Source organism: Panthera leo, chromosome D3 (genome assembly GCF_018350215.1).
Source record: "Panthera leo isolate Ple1 chromosome D3, P.leo_Ple1_pat1.1, whole genome shotgun sequence".
Lineage (NCBI taxonomy): Eukaryota > Metazoa > Chordata > Mammalia > Carnivora > Felidae > Panthera > Panthera leo.
Genome location: NC_056690.1, coordinates 48,601,698 through 48,617,078, shown reverse-complemented (window position 1 = coordinate 48,617,078; position 15,381 = coordinate 48,601,698). Strand labels below are relative to the sequence as shown.

General features: G+C 35.2%; 1 protein-coding gene across 7 annotated transcripts in view; it reads left to right on the top strand.

The window, feature by feature from the left end:
* Nucleotides 1-15,381, top strand: part of SS18 (SS18 subunit of BAF chromatin remodeling complex) — an 89,082-nt gene that overhangs the window by 61,196 nt on the left and 12,505 nt on the right. For 6 of the 7 annotated variants that reach the window (XM_042909487.1, XM_042909482.1, XM_042909483.1 and 3 more), the window contains 4 exons: nucleotides 529-633; nucleotides 3,447-3,539; nucleotides 4,250-4,372; nucleotides 7,165-7,298. In XM_042909487.1, the coding sequence (XP_042765421.1) occupies nucleotides 529-633; nucleotides 3,447-3,539; nucleotides 4,250-4,372; nucleotides 7,165-7,298 (455 nt within the window). The remainder of the gene's footprint in view (nucleotides 1-528; nucleotides 634-3,446; nucleotides 3,540-4,249; nucleotides 4,373-7,164; nucleotides 7,299-15,381) is intronic. The other variant, XM_042909488.1, reaches the window with a different exon arrangement.

Below are 15,381 nucleotides of genomic sequence, written 5' to 3'. Positions count from 1 at the left end.
ATTATTATTACATATTTTTTTCTAAAAGGTAGTGGATATAGTAGGTACAAAGGTTCATGGAGTGGATAGGAACTTCCTACTACACAGCTTCCTTTTATTTTTTTCTGGGAAGAGGTTATATCATAAAATTTTATATCAAAAGCTCACTAATGTATAGCAGAAAATACAATTTTAATTTTGAGAAGTTACTTAATATATGGTCAGAAACAAACCCTAGTTTATTCCAAACTGCTCTAACGTCAAAAAGAAAATTAATTTTCTACTAGTTTGAACCTTTTTTAAAGAAGTTAGTGTTTGTTTTTTTAAGTTGGTATTGTTAGATCCTGTATGTATGGTTGTAATAATTTTTGTGAAACGTGGTGTTGCTGTGTGTTTATGGATGTGTGTGTATAAAAATGGTTCAAAGTATCTCAATTGCCAGAGCATCTACAGGTGAGAAATAATCTCTGACAATATCAGATAAAAAAGAAAGCCTTTGATGACATAGAAAACAAATTATTTATGTCTTGACTGGTTGTGGTTTTTCAGGCCCACCACAGCAGTACTCAGGCCAGGAAGACTATTATGGGGACCAATACAGTCATGGTGGACAAGGTCCTCCAGAAGGCATGAACCAGCAATATTACCCTGATGGTAAACTCTCCTAATGTTAACTTTCCCATTTTCTATTCCCTCCCCAATATTAATGCAGATAGCTGTTCAAAACATTTTAATGAGGATGAAGAAACTAACAATATGTTTCTTCTAAATTTAGAAACACTTTAATAATCTAAAGCACCAGTGATTGCATTAGTGTATAATCTCTATCAAAGTGTATTTTGTTTAAATAGTCCATATTAGTACCATCAGGAATGACATTCTGTCATTGGAATCCTTTCTTAATATAAAAGAAGATTGAACCAAAGCAAATGTTACTGATTTCACTTTTTTTAATAGCAGCTTTATTGAGATAATTCACACACTGCAAAGTTCACCCATTGGTTTACTTTTATGCATTGTATAAATACATAGAAGATAATAGTTCTTGAGTCTGTTTCCAAGTTTTATCATTTTAGTTAACGTTAAATACTTCTCAAAGAACTGTGGTTTATATACATTAGCATTTGCATTTGAAAATTTTGGAGGCTAAATTATACCCATAATATAACTGTGTATAGAGTTAGTAGACTAGGAAAAGCATTTGGAAACCAGATTTTAATTTTAATTATTTAGCTTAATGGTATTTTTTTTTAGTGGGAAGGGGCTTGTGAAAAGGTGGTCACTGAAGATGTATTGCATTTAGTAATGATCCAAGCAGAAGTAGGCTTTCTCACTGTACAGGGCTTTCCATTTTTCTGTATGTTTGAAATTTTATGATACAGTGTTGAGGAAAAAATAATCCAAACATACAAAACTACCTGTGGTAAATTGGAGGTAGCTGTTCACGTTACAGTATGATTTGTCTTGTTATGAAAGGATTTGTCAAAATCTTCATTTATCCAGGAAGCTCCCCTGGTATATTTAAGTAAACTATTTAACAGAGAAACTTGGAGAAACTAAAAATTAAAAGCTAAAGTGTTGGGACTGGCAATTTGAAGCTAATGTAAACTAGTAAGAAGATAGAATGTGGTGTATTTAAAAAATCATTTAGCTGCCAGTTTTGGGTTCATATGTAAAGCATAAAGGTACATCAGTATAAGGATACTGGTTTTTACTGCAGAGGCAGAGCAAACACTCACCTGTAGAATTTTGCATATGATAAATGTTTTTGCCAGTGATAGTGAGGATGTGTACGGATATTTCTTATAAGAAAATGACATATTTTTGTAAATCTCAGGTTTTCTTGCCCTGAATATTCAGAATGTTGGATTTTTTTTGGTTGTTTCACATGTAGACATTATATTAAGATTTTTTTCAGTGAAAAACTTCAGAATGTTTGTATACTGTGGATATTTTAAAGAAGTGAAATCTAGTTTGTTAAATTTATTTATTAGGAAGTCTGAAAGTAAATAATTGTTTTAATTTGTAAAATGCGTTTTATATAACTGAGTTGAATTTGACACTATTATTTTGGTCCTGTGTATTTCCTGAAATGTGTAATGTATGTTGTTATAAATATGACCTTTCTATTCAGAATAGATAGACATATTATTTTTGTATATATCAGAACTTTAAGGTTACTGTAAATTACTTATTACATCAGGGAATTAAAAAATCTAAATGGTATCATTTTTGCACAGGTGTGTATTAATATCTTTTTCTCACATTTATGTAGAGTATTCCATTCATAACAACAGTTTTCTGAAACAGCATTGGATATTTTCTTACCAGATATTTATGCCAGTAAATATATAGATTAGGAGTTGGCAAACTTCTTTCTGTAAAGAGGCAGAGAGTAAGTATTTTAGTCTTTGTGGGCCATATGGTCTTAGTCTCAACTACTGAACCCTTGTTGTAGCATGAAAATAGCTGTAGGAAATATGAATGGGCATGCCTGTGTTCCAGTAAAACTTTATTTACAAAAACAAGCTACTGGCCATATTTATACTGCAGGCCATAGTTTGCCAACCCTTAATGTAGATATTTCTGAGGTAGTTTGGGAATGTTGGAATCCTAAAACACTACTCAGTGTAAAACATTTATTCATAACTGTATTCCTTCTTAATTAGGCATTCTTTGAAAATTTAGTTTAGATTTTAGCTAACTGAAGTGTTACTTCCTCTATTTTCTTAGTACTGCTTAGTTAAAAGAACTAGACTATTGATTTTCATTAAAGTCCAGTCATAAAGTTTATCGAGCCTTAATACTAAAGGGGTACTCTAGCACTTAACACAGTATTAATTTTATGTAGGTATATGTTTATGGTACTCTAGAAATACTTTCTAAAGACTTCTAGAATGGCAGCGTTAAGCAATAATGTTCTTATCTGAAAATAACTTTATGAGATACATTATGCAAGTAAATAGAATGTGAAAAATTTGTTTCAGTTTCTTTCAGGGGAAAAAAACTTATGGAGCTTTTTTATATTTTGCATTGTTTTAGCATATGCTGTGGAATTGGCGACCAGCAGAACAGGTGTTTGACAAAATATGATAATTGCTTCCTTTGTTCATTCTAATTTAATTCAAGTTATTTACATGTGAAAGGCCTAAATGCTTTCATTCTCTCTTTTTTTAAAAAAATTGAAGATAAAGTTTTTCTCCCCCCCCCCCCTTGATGAGGATGATCAGTTAAGACTAAGTGTAATGTTTCTAAAACTACTGTTTTTGCTTTTAAAAAATTTGCACGTTATCTCAATATGGAAACAATCACATTGGTAAATATTTGGCTAATGCAATTGAAATTATTTTTTATGTATTTCCATTTCTTTTTCTTTTTTTCAATTTTATCTGAAAGTTTAAATATATTTAGGGTTTTCACTCAGTGGCCATTAACGTTTCTTCCTGTCTCTTGTCGAATTGATGTAGGTCATAATGATTACGGTTATCAGCAACCGTCGTATCCTGAACAAGGCTACGATAGGCCTTATGAGGATTCCTCACAACATTACTACGAAGGAGGTATCTATATACCTTCACACACATACACATATATATCCCCTCCTACAGGAATGAAAATTCTTGCATAAGACAACTTCTACCCATGCAAAGCTCTTGTAGAATACTAGTTGCTGGCTGTCTTGAAAGTTACAGGGAGCCCAGAACAATTAAAATAATTTCCTTACAAATATTTAAAATGTGTAACCATGACTTGCCATTTCTAACAACAATAAAAAGACTAAAACATTTAAAAATAATTTTTTCCTCAGTGGAAATTTTCTATTTGAACATAAATCCATCAATCCAATTTTTTTTTCTTGTGTGTGTTTACATATGTATAATTTTACATATAAGTATAGTGCCTTTAGGAAACAGCTTGCTGATCTTGTGTAGCTAGTGTGTGCTCTTGTAGCTGTCTTTAATTTTGTCTTTTTTATTTTATTTAGCATAGTCATGATCTTATGACTGTGATGTTCCAGTAAATGTAATGCTCGTATGGCAGAGACGCTGAAAATGCTGCAGTTCAACCTTGCAAAATTGGCTTTAACTGCAGTTTGTTTGGCCGAAATCCTTCTGTTTGGTTTGAGTTTTTTCTTTGTTTTGTTAACTTTCAAAAATCAATATGGCATTTCATTTTGTTCTTGTGTTGTTGGCTATGCATCTTAGAGTAAAAAAGTTAATTAAGCAAACTTCTCAGTTTTTTTTTTTTCTCTTCTCCAATTATCCTGTAGGAAATTCACAATATGGCCAACAGCAAGATGCTTACCAAGGACCACCTCCCCAACAGGGATATCCACCCCAGCAACAGCAGTACCCAGGGCAGCAGGGCTATCCAGGACAGCAGCAGGGCTACGGTAATAGTTTTTTGCAGTTTTGTTTTGAAATATTGAGGGACATATTTAATGTTTATTTCTCTAAGAATTCTTCTTGTCAAAAATACGATTTTAGCTCAGTCTATTACTGACTAATTGAAAATGTTTTTTCTCCAGTAAACTGGTAATCCATTTAAAAAGAAACATAAACTAGAGAGGGTTCATTGACCAAAGGTAAGGTATGTAATCATTTAAAATGAGTTCTTAAACCTCGTTGGCATTCATGCCCAGCCAGTAGCTTTGTGTGTGCTTGGAAAACCGATGAATTGGGTGATTATTGACCATATCTACATAATTCGCTTAGCAAACTTATTTCTAAAACTAATGACTGTTACTATGAAAAATAACATTGATTTTTGGAGTACAAATGAGATTTATTTGGAATGCATAAAGAAAATGTTTTTGTCATTCTTTGGTTAAATAGCAATATACGCATCCATAGGGGTGTATTTATTGCTGTTATGTATCTTACAGAGTTTGGGGAAGTATAGCTGTATTTTCTTATTATAAACTCACTATAAGAGTTATAGTAGCTGGATATCTAGCTTTAAATAACTTTATTAGACAGGGAGTGGGAATGATAAAGACCTGATCTCTCATTCGCAAATTTTAGGCCACTGTCACTACTCTCTATATATGAAAATATGGTTCTAATGCTAGAGAAGTAACTGCTTATTAATCTGACATCATCTCTTGCTAACATAGTCTCTTTTTTATATCAGTAATATTTTATTATTTTTATTCATTAGTTTAAGCTCTGAGATTACTCTGGGCACCTCTCTCTACTCGTTATAGCAAGTCTCAGAACCAAAATCAGATTGAAATTCTCTTGTGTCTTCAACTTATGCATTGAAATTTGGTCAGGTATTAGGAGCCAGGCATTTGCCCCCCAAACTGATAAGTTCTAGTTCTTTAATTTGAGATATGACTTTAGAAATATTCCATGGATGGTGCGCCTGGGTGGCTCAGTTGGTTAAGCGTCTGACTTCGGCTCAGGTCATGATCCCACGGTTCGTGGGTTCGAGCCCTACATCGGACTCTGTGCTGACAGCTCAGAGCCTGGAGTCTGCTTTGGATTCTGTGTCTCCCTCTCTCTCTGCCCCTCTCTCGCTTGTGCTCTCTTTCTCTCAAAAATAAACATTAAACAAATTATTTTAGAAATATTCCATGGATTTCTTGTTTGTTTTTGTTATTTGTTTTGTCTTTTTAAGTGAGCTCCAGCATGGCTTAAACTCACGACTCTGGGATCAAGACCTAAGCCGAGATTAAGAGTTGGACACTTAACCAACTGAGCCACCCAAGCATCCCGGGATTTCTTGTTTTTACAAAGGAATTCTTGCTCTTCTCAAATGGCATTTTCATTTCCTGACCATTGAATATTTGTATTTTGAATAAGTATTCTGGTTTTACTGTGTTTACGTGAAAACAAATACGATGTGGTTAAATCAGGTGAATTCATTTATTTAAGATAAATATTATTTTCAGTGGGAAGAGAGAGTAAATGAAATGTATTTTTGGTTAGAGTAGTTAACTGCTGTTTTGTTCGACCTTGGGAATCCCAAAGGAGAAGTTCCCATTTTGCTTATTTGTAGGCTTCTGTTGTCATACTTTCTTCTAATAGAAGAGTTAGACTTTTAATAATTGAGTGTATAATAATTAAATAAATAATAGACCGATGGAATTTATTTAAGCTTGAACATTTTTTCTCTTTGACACTTTCCTCTGCCATCAGTGTTTTTTTATGGCAGATTTTGAATGGCTATGATAGAAAATATTTAAGTGTCAAAGCTTTTCGGCTTATGCTTTATAAAGCATTCTTTACAATAGGCAGTAGTAGAATTTATGAAACAGACATATTTGTTTGGCAAGCCAAATTAGTCCCTTGCCATCTCTGGAATTGGAAATCATTCATTTTTATGGGTTAAGTATTAAAGGTGATTGGTACACAGAGTGTAACTTTTGAATCAAGTTTTTTCACATGCAACCTGTGGCTTTTCAAGTCTTTGGTTTTGGTTTGAAAATATTGTGGTAGTAAACTTATTAATGCAGAGCATAAAGCATTCTTTTGGTGATTGCAAATATCAATCTAGAATTTCATGGAAAATTATTCTTTATGATTCTCTGGTGATTGCAAGTGTAAATCTAGAGTCATACAGCTGTAAATATCATTGATTCTCAAACTTTATTCAGAAATTATTTCAGTATTTTAATTTGAATCTGCTTCTTGCTTTCTCTTTTATTTACTTTTTACTTTTATTTTTAAAGTTTATTTATTTTGAGAGAGCGAGAGAGAAGGAGAGAGCCTGAAGCTGGGCCCGTGAGGGGCTCAGACTCATGAACCGTAAGATCAAGACCTGAGCTGAAACCAAGAGTTGACACTTAACTGACTGAACCACCCAGGGCCCTTGTTGCTTTTTCTTTTACCTGTTGCTTATAGTGGTTAACTTTCTAGTAGTGGTGTAGATGAATTTTCTTGATACCATGGAATTAACCTGCTTAACAACTCTTGAGTCGCTTTTACGTATTTGGAAAAAAATTCATGACTAACACATAGCTCACTGGTTACACCGCATCAAAACATTTTGTACATGGCACTATCCTTATAATATTTTCATTCTTACAACCTTTGGAATTTATTTCAAAAAGCATTTGAGAAGATCAAGATACCAACTATCTTTTTTGTTTAGATATAAAAACGTGATAATACCTGGTTCTAAACCCTTTCAAGAATTCTGTTTTTATCTGGGCTTTTGTTTATGTTAATTATTTTGCAGGTCCTTCACAGGGTGGTCCAGGTCCTCAGTATCCTAACTACCCACAAGGACAAGGTCAGCAGTATGGGGGTTATAGACCAACGCAGCCTGGACCACCACAGCCGCCACAGCAGAGGCCTTATGGATATGACCAGGTAAATTATTTGGCCAACTGTGTGATTGCCCCATTATTTGCTCACCCTTGATAAGGTTGTTTTTCACTTGAAGGCTTGTTTTTCCCTCCTCCTGTTCATAGTATATGAGTTAACAAAAAAAAAATTTACTTTTAAGTCTTTTTCATAGAATGCTAGCACAGCTGACCATAGTTACTGTCACATGTAAAACATGTCTTATCTCTGAGACCCAGCATCCATTCATACTCATATTCTCTTTCTCTTTCTCTCTCTCTGGTCTTTACCCGGGCATTCCAGACATCATTCCCTCTTCTAAAGCCCCTGATTTCTCTCATCTCCTTCACATTTATTGCTGAAGACTGTGCATTGACATATAGAGACATGGAATCCATCTGTGTCAACTCTCTTAGTAGCTCTTGTCTTTGTTTCAGCATATCCATTACCTTCTGCCACATTGGTGGTGTCCTGTCTCTTTAAATCCATAGTTACTTCTGCCTCTGTTGCCTCCTTTCATATCCCTTATTTCAAGTATTAAAAATGTTTATCTCAGGATGCCTGGGTGGCTCAGTCGGTTGAGCGTCCGACTTCGGCTCAGGTCATGATCTCATGGCTCGTGAGTTCGAGACCCACGTCGGGCTCTGTGCTGACAGCTCAGAGCCTGGAGCCTGCTTCGGATTCTGTCTCTCTCTCTCTCTCTTTCTCTCAAAAATAAATAAACGTTAAAAATTTTTTTTTTTTTTTAACGTTTATCCCCTGTTATCTTTCCTTCTGCTTTCACATATGTAGAGATGTAGCTCATTCTAAGATGACTGTATCCTCTTGAACCTAGTATTTATTTAAGTTCCTTCTTTTCACCAGTAAACTTTTCAGACTTAACTAATCTGTGCCACAGTCATTGTTTTCTGAATCTTGCTGTTATGCATACTCTAAATTATAATGAAAATGATGTATTATGTTGGCAGTTTCCTTAGATTGATTTCAGATTTGTCTAATGACCTTCTAGTGAGGAAAATCTGGTCTGCTCACTACTTAAGCTACCTAAAACAACTTATTTTTTTTTGTAAGTTATGGTTCCAGGGCCAGTGTTGGTGATCTGGTTTGAGGAACAACACAGTGCAGTACTAATCAGAACTTGAGGTATGAGCAATTTTTTTTATCAGTGCTCTCTCAAGCCTACAACCCCTTGTACTGACACTTCCTATTTAAGTGATAAAAGAGATAAAAGAGACTTAAAAGGGTAAGGACAAATGAGTAATATATTTAAAAAAACACTATTAATCAAAGGGTTAGGCAGAAATTTTATTTAGATTTTAAAGTAAAAAAAGTCTTGGCTAATGAGTGCTTAAGGGCAAGATTCCTGAGCACAAGGTTTAGGCTCATTCTAATCCACAAGTTAACTTTTTAATTTTTATCTATTTATAATTAATTAATTGATTGATTGATATTTTGAAGTAGGTTCCACGCCTGATGTGGGGCTTGAACTCACGACCCTAAGATCAAAGAGTCCCATGCTCCACTGACTGAGCCACCCAAGCACCCCCACAAGTTAACTTTTTAAAAAATGAGCTTCTGATCATTTATTCTTTCAGTCAACAAATGTTTATTAATTATCTTCATGTGCTGGGCACTATTTTAGGTCCTATGCTCCCTACGGCTGGTGGAACAGCTAGCTATTTTGGTCTCTCTAACTTCACTTTTGGATGTTTATTGTTTATTTTGAGAGAGAGAGTGCCTGTGCACGAGCAGGTGAGGCACAGGGAGAGGGAGAGAGAGGATCCCGAGCAGGCTCCACCCTCAGTGTGGAGCCCCATGCGGGGCTCAATCCCACGACCGTGAGATCATGACCTGAGCCAAAAATAAGAGTTGGACCCTCAACCAACTGAGCCACCCAGGTGCCCCTCTTGCCTTCACTTTTGACACATTTGACACATGTTCCTATTTTCATTCCTGAATGGTCTTCTTTGCTTCTAATTACTGTGCTTCTTTACTTCTCTTAGATTTCTAGTGATTCCTTCTTTATTGTTTCATTTTCTTGTCTCACTTGTTTCTTGTCTTTCTTTTAAGTAAAAATGTTTGGCTCAGTGTTTTTCTTGGTCTCTCTACTCACCCTGTCTTATATTTTCAGTATCCTTAGCCCACCCTCTGCAAACCAACTTCAGCTCCATTTTTTCAACTTGTACAGAATATCTCTATTTGGATGTCTTGCCATTGCCATCAACTTCAGCATGTTGTGCACTAAACTAACTGTATTCTCTCTAAATGACGTATTTCTAAATCCCCTAAACTTAACATCAGTCATTAAGTAAATGTTTCTTGAGCAACATTTATATGCCAAGTATCTACGATCGGGGTACATTGGGAAATAAAGATAGACATAAACTCTACCTTTATGAACTTAAATCTAGATAAATCTAGGTGAGATCCAGAAGAATAAACAGGTGATATAATATAGTGTGAGAAGTCCTTGAAGTCAAGACTTTTGTGGAAGGGGGATACTAATCTAGATCACAGAAAAAATGTTCTTTGGGAAGTATTATAATAGTGTGAGGGCCCAAGGACGAGTAGGTATTAGACAAGTAGACATAGAAGAGGGAAGTGTATTCTAGTCAGAAAAAGGTGCATTCACAAAGGACTACTAGTGTTAAGGGGTGTGGTTGAGTAAAGCAGAAGCATGGGGAGGGAGAGGCAAGATTGGAGAGAGAAGTTAGGTTTAGATTGGGAAGACTCTCACAAGCCATGTTACAGGACTTGGACTTTATCCTGACATCATTTGAAGCCTTTATAAGACATTTTAAATGATGTATATAATATATTAGCTGTGCCTGGCACTTGGTGAACATGATATGTGAAAGATTATGTGTTGTGATATATAGCATATATGATAGATATGTGATACACTACCTCTTTCATTATAATTATTCCACTCCATAAAGTTCCTAGGAATTTGGGATGGTACTATAGAAAAAGACCCATGACGTTTGGCTAGATGCCAGCCACATCTCCTTCCCCATTAGAAACGGCTATGAAGAGGGGACCATTTTAGCTACTTCAGTGTTAGTAGTCTGCCCATATTTATCAGAGATTTCACCTTATCTGTATCCCCCAATCCAAACACTTGTTGGTCTTTTCATTTTAGGTAAAGTAGTTCACCTCTTCAAGATAATGAAGGGAACAGAAAACTAATACAGATTCTTAAATCCAATAGTAATATAATTATAGTGGTGGTTTAGGCAGATGACTATTCTAGCGGTGTGCACAGTGAATTCAAAGGGGGGAAATTGAGAGACAAGCCTTGCTAGGGGCTGTTGTTTCTCCATCATTTCTTCCCATATCACTAAACAGCAGCTTGATTCTTTCAGTTCCTCAGGCCAAGAACCTGGAGTCATCTTGGCTCCCCTCTTTTTTGCAAATCAAGCATCTTCTCAACCAGCAAATTTCATCACCTCTCCCTTCAAAATATATCCAGTATCTGGCCATTTTTACAACCTTCTGCTCTTACCCAAGTCAGAGTTACGACTGTCATTCACCTGAACTGGTCTTCTGCTTTTGTCCTAGCTCTGCTATAGGATATGCTCCACATAGGACCCAGAATGATCTTTTAAAAACATTAGATTATGCCACCCCACTGCTCAAAGCCCTGTGGTGACTTCAGTCTTACTTAAAGTAAAAGCAAGACCTTAGAATAACCTACAAAGTCCTGCATGACTTGTGCCCCCACTACCTGTGCCACCACTTCATCTCTGTATTTTTAGAATTTTTTTAATGTTTATTTATTTATTTTTGAGAGAGAGAGAGAAAGAGCGAGCACACAAGAGGGGGAGGGGCAGAGAGAGAGAAGGAGGCACAGAATCTGAAGCAGGCTCCAGGCTCTGAGCTGTCAGCACAGAAACCGATGTGGGGCTCAAGCTCAATGAGCTTTGAGATCATGATCTGAGCCAAAGTTGGACGCTTAATCGACTGAGCCACTCAGGCACCCCTCACTTCATCTCTGTATTTATAGCTGCCCTCATTCACTTTGCTTCAGTCACTTTACTGTTCCTTAAACACATCAAGCATATTTCTACCTCAGAACCTTTGTATTTGCTGCACCCTTTATTGCCAGAACTCTTCCCCGAGACGTATAGTTGGCTTCCTCCCTTTCTTCAAATCTCTGCTCTGTTCTGTCACCGTATCATATCAAGAAGTCCTTCTACCTATGTAAAACAGTAACATCTTGCATTGCCTCACTTTATAGTAGCCCACCTTTATCCACAGAGGATACGTTCTAAGACTCTTAAAAACCACAGATAGTACTGAACCCTGTATATACTATGTTTTACCTATGTAAATACACCTATGGTAAAGTATAATTTTAAATTAGGCACAGGAAGAGATTAACAGTAAAGAATAGAAAAATAATTGTAACAATATACTGTAATAAAAGTTATACAAATATGGTCTTTCTCTCTCAAAATATCTTATTGTACTGTACTCACCCTTGTGATGATGTGAGCTGATAAAATGCCTACACGATAAGGTGAAGTGAGGTGATGATGTATGCATGTGACATGGTGTTGGGCTGCTATTGACCTGACGATATGTCAGGAGGATCATCTGCTACTGAACCGCAGTTGACCACAGGTCACTGAAATTGTAGAAAGCAAAACTTTGGGTAAGGGGGGACTACTGTATTTTCCTACCCTTCTGTATTTAAACAACTTTTTTGAAGTATTATTGACATTCCATAAACTGCATATATTAAAAGTACACAATTTGATACTTGTCAGTGAGTCAGTCTTTTCAATTTTACCTATTCTGGTGTATGTCTGGTGATAGTTTATTGTGCTTTTCATTTTCATGTCCTAAAGGACAAGTGATAATGACTTATCTTCTCATGTGCTTATTTTTCCATCTATGTATCTTCTCTGAAATATCTGTTCAAATCTTTTGCTTATTAAAAAAAAATTCAGTCCCTTATTTTCTTATTGAATATTGAGAGGTCTCTGTATATTGTACATACAAATCCTTTATCAGATACATAATTTGCAAATATTTTTCTCCAGTCTGTTGCTTCTCTTTTCATTGTTTCAACGTTGTTTTTTGAAGACAGGAACTTTAACATTTTTATGAAGTCGAATTTATCAACTTTGTCTTTTATGGATCATGCTTTTGGTTTTATGTGTGGGACATCTTCACTTAACCCAGAGTCACAAATATTTTCTCTTAATGCTTTCTTCTAGAAGCCTTATATTTTTTAAAAATTTAATTTAATTTTATACTTTATTTTTGGCAGGGGCGGGGGGGAACATGAGCAGGGGAGGGGCAGAGAGAGAGGGAGAGAGAGAATCCCAAGCAGGCTCTGTCTGCACTGTCAGCGCAGAGTCCAACATGGAACTTGATCTCGCAGATCAGGACCTGAGCTGCAACCAAGAGTTGGGTGCTTAACCCATTGAGCCACCCAGGCATCCCTAGAAGCCTTATATTTTTAGGCTTTACATTTAAGTCTATAATCCATTTTGAGTTAATTTTTCTATGAAGCACGAATTGAAGTTTGCATCTTATTTTTTCAAATGGATAGCTAATTTTCTCAGCACTATTTGTTGAAAAGATTAACCTTTCTTCACTGAGTTGTCTTTGAACCTTTGCTGAAAATCATAAATATGTCTATTTCTGGACTGACCTATTTCTCTGTCTTTATGTCAATACCATGCTGTCTTTATTACTATAGTTTTACAGTAAGTTTTGAAATCGGGTGTTGTTAGTTTTTCAGCTTTAACCTTTGCAAAATTGTTTAGGCATTTGGGTTTTTGCATTTCCATATGATTTTTATAATCAGCTTGTCAATTTCTACAAAAAGCCTACAGATATTTTGATGGGAATTGCCTTACACATATAGATTCGCAGAGAGTTGTATCTTAACATGAGGTCAGTGAGTATCCATCCTATGAGCATGGCATATGTCCCTTTAAATTTTTTTTTTCAGCAGCGTTATATAGTTTTCAGCATACAGGTCTTAACATAGGTCTTGTCAGATTTATCTCTAGGTATTTTTATATTCTTGATACTATTGTAAATTTTTTAAAATTTTAATTTACAATTGTTAATTGCTGGTTGTATAAAAGTACAGTTTGTTTTTTTATATTGATATTTTACCAGAACTGTAATATTAACTCACTTATTATTTCTAGTAGTTTTTTTGTAGATTGTCAGAATTTCCACATAGAAATCATGTGTGTGGAAAAAGACTTATTTTTTCCTTTACAATCTGAATGCTCCGCTTTTCTCCCCCTTAATCTAACCTCACCTTAAAACCTTTAACACAATGTTGAATATAAATAGTGAGAGTGGACATCTTTTGTCTTACTCCTGCTCTTAGGGGGTTAACAGTCGGCCTTTCAGCCTTACATGAGATGTGTAGGGTTTGTGTGGATATCCTTTATCAGATAGAACTTGTTGCTTGTATTCCTAGTTTGCTGAGAATTTTTATCAGGAATGAATACTGAAATTTGTCAAATGATTTTTCCATATCTTTTGAAGGAATCATAGCTTTCCTTTTTAAATTTAGTATGTTAAATAATATTCTTTGATTTTCAAGTTTTAAATCAATCTTGCGTAGCTAGGATAAACTATGTATTATCCTTTTTATATGTTATTAGAGCTGATCAGCTAAAATTTTGTTAACAGTTTTTGCATCTATGAGGGATATTGGACTCTAGTTTTCTTTTAATGCCTTTATCTGGTTTTGTTATCAAAATAGCACAGGCTTCATAAAGTGAGTTGGGAAGAAATGATCCCTTTTCAGTTTTCTTGAAGGATGTGGATGAAATCAGTATTATTCCTTCTAAAATGTTTGGTGCAATTCACTAGTGAAGCTGTTTGGACCTGGATTTTCTTTGCAGGAAGGTTTTTAATTACAAACTTATTTTCTTTATTAGACATAAGGTATTCAGGTTATCTATTTCTTCTTGAAGAGATGTTTCTATTTGTTAAGGGATTTGTCCATTTCATTTGTTTTGTTGATTTCTTTTTTATCCTTTTAGTATCTCTAGTATCAGTAGTGATACTACCTCTTTCATTTCTGATATTGGGAATGTGTATCTTCTCTTCTCTCTTTTTTTCCCCCAGTTAATCTGCCTAGCAGTTTTTATGTACTTTATTGATCTTCTCAGAGAGCCAGCTTTTGGTTTTATAGATTCCCTCCCCCCACCCCTCCCCCATTTGTTTTTCTGTTTCCTTGATTTCTGCCCTCTTATTATTTCTTTACTTCTGCTTGCTTTGGGTTTCATTTGCTCTTCTTTTCTGGTTTCTTGAGGTAATAGCTGAATTCTCATTGATTCAAGAACTGCCCCGCTTCCTAATATAGATGTTTATTGCTATAAATTCCCCTCTAAGTATTTCTTATGTTGCAGCCCACAAATTTGTGTATATTATGTTCTTATTTTCAGTCAGTTGAAAATATTTCCTGAGTTTGCTTCTGATTTCTTCTTTGATCCAAGTGTTATTTAAAAGTATATAATTTACTTTTTAAATATTTGGAGAGTTTCCAGATATTTTTCTGTAACTTATTTCTCATTTAATTCCATCCTCATAATAGAACATACTTAATGTGACTTGAATTCTTCCACATTTATTGAGACTTACTTTATGGCCCAGAATCTGGTCTGTGAGGATGTTCTGTAAATGTCAGATCAAGTTGGTTGATAGTGTTATTCAAGTCCCCTATATCTTCACTGATTTTCTTTCTATTCTGTTAGTTATTGGGAAAAATATTTTAAATCTCTGGCTATAATTTGTGTTTGTCTATTTTTCCTTGCAGTTCTTTCCATTTTGCTTCATGTATCTTTTTTGTTTTTTGTTTTTTGTTTTTTTGAGAGAGAGAGAGCAAGCATGAGTTGGGGAGGGGCAGAGGAGAGGGAGAGAGAATCCAAAGCAGGCTCCACGCCCAGTGTGGAACCTGACACAGGGCTCTACCTCACAACCCTGAGACCTTGACCTGAGTCAAAATCAAGAGTCAGATGCTTAACTGACTGAGCCACCCAGGTGCCCCTGCTTCATATATCTGAATGCTACCTTCTTAAGGTTTACACATTTTTAGGATTTTTATGTGTTGATTAATGTACTCCTT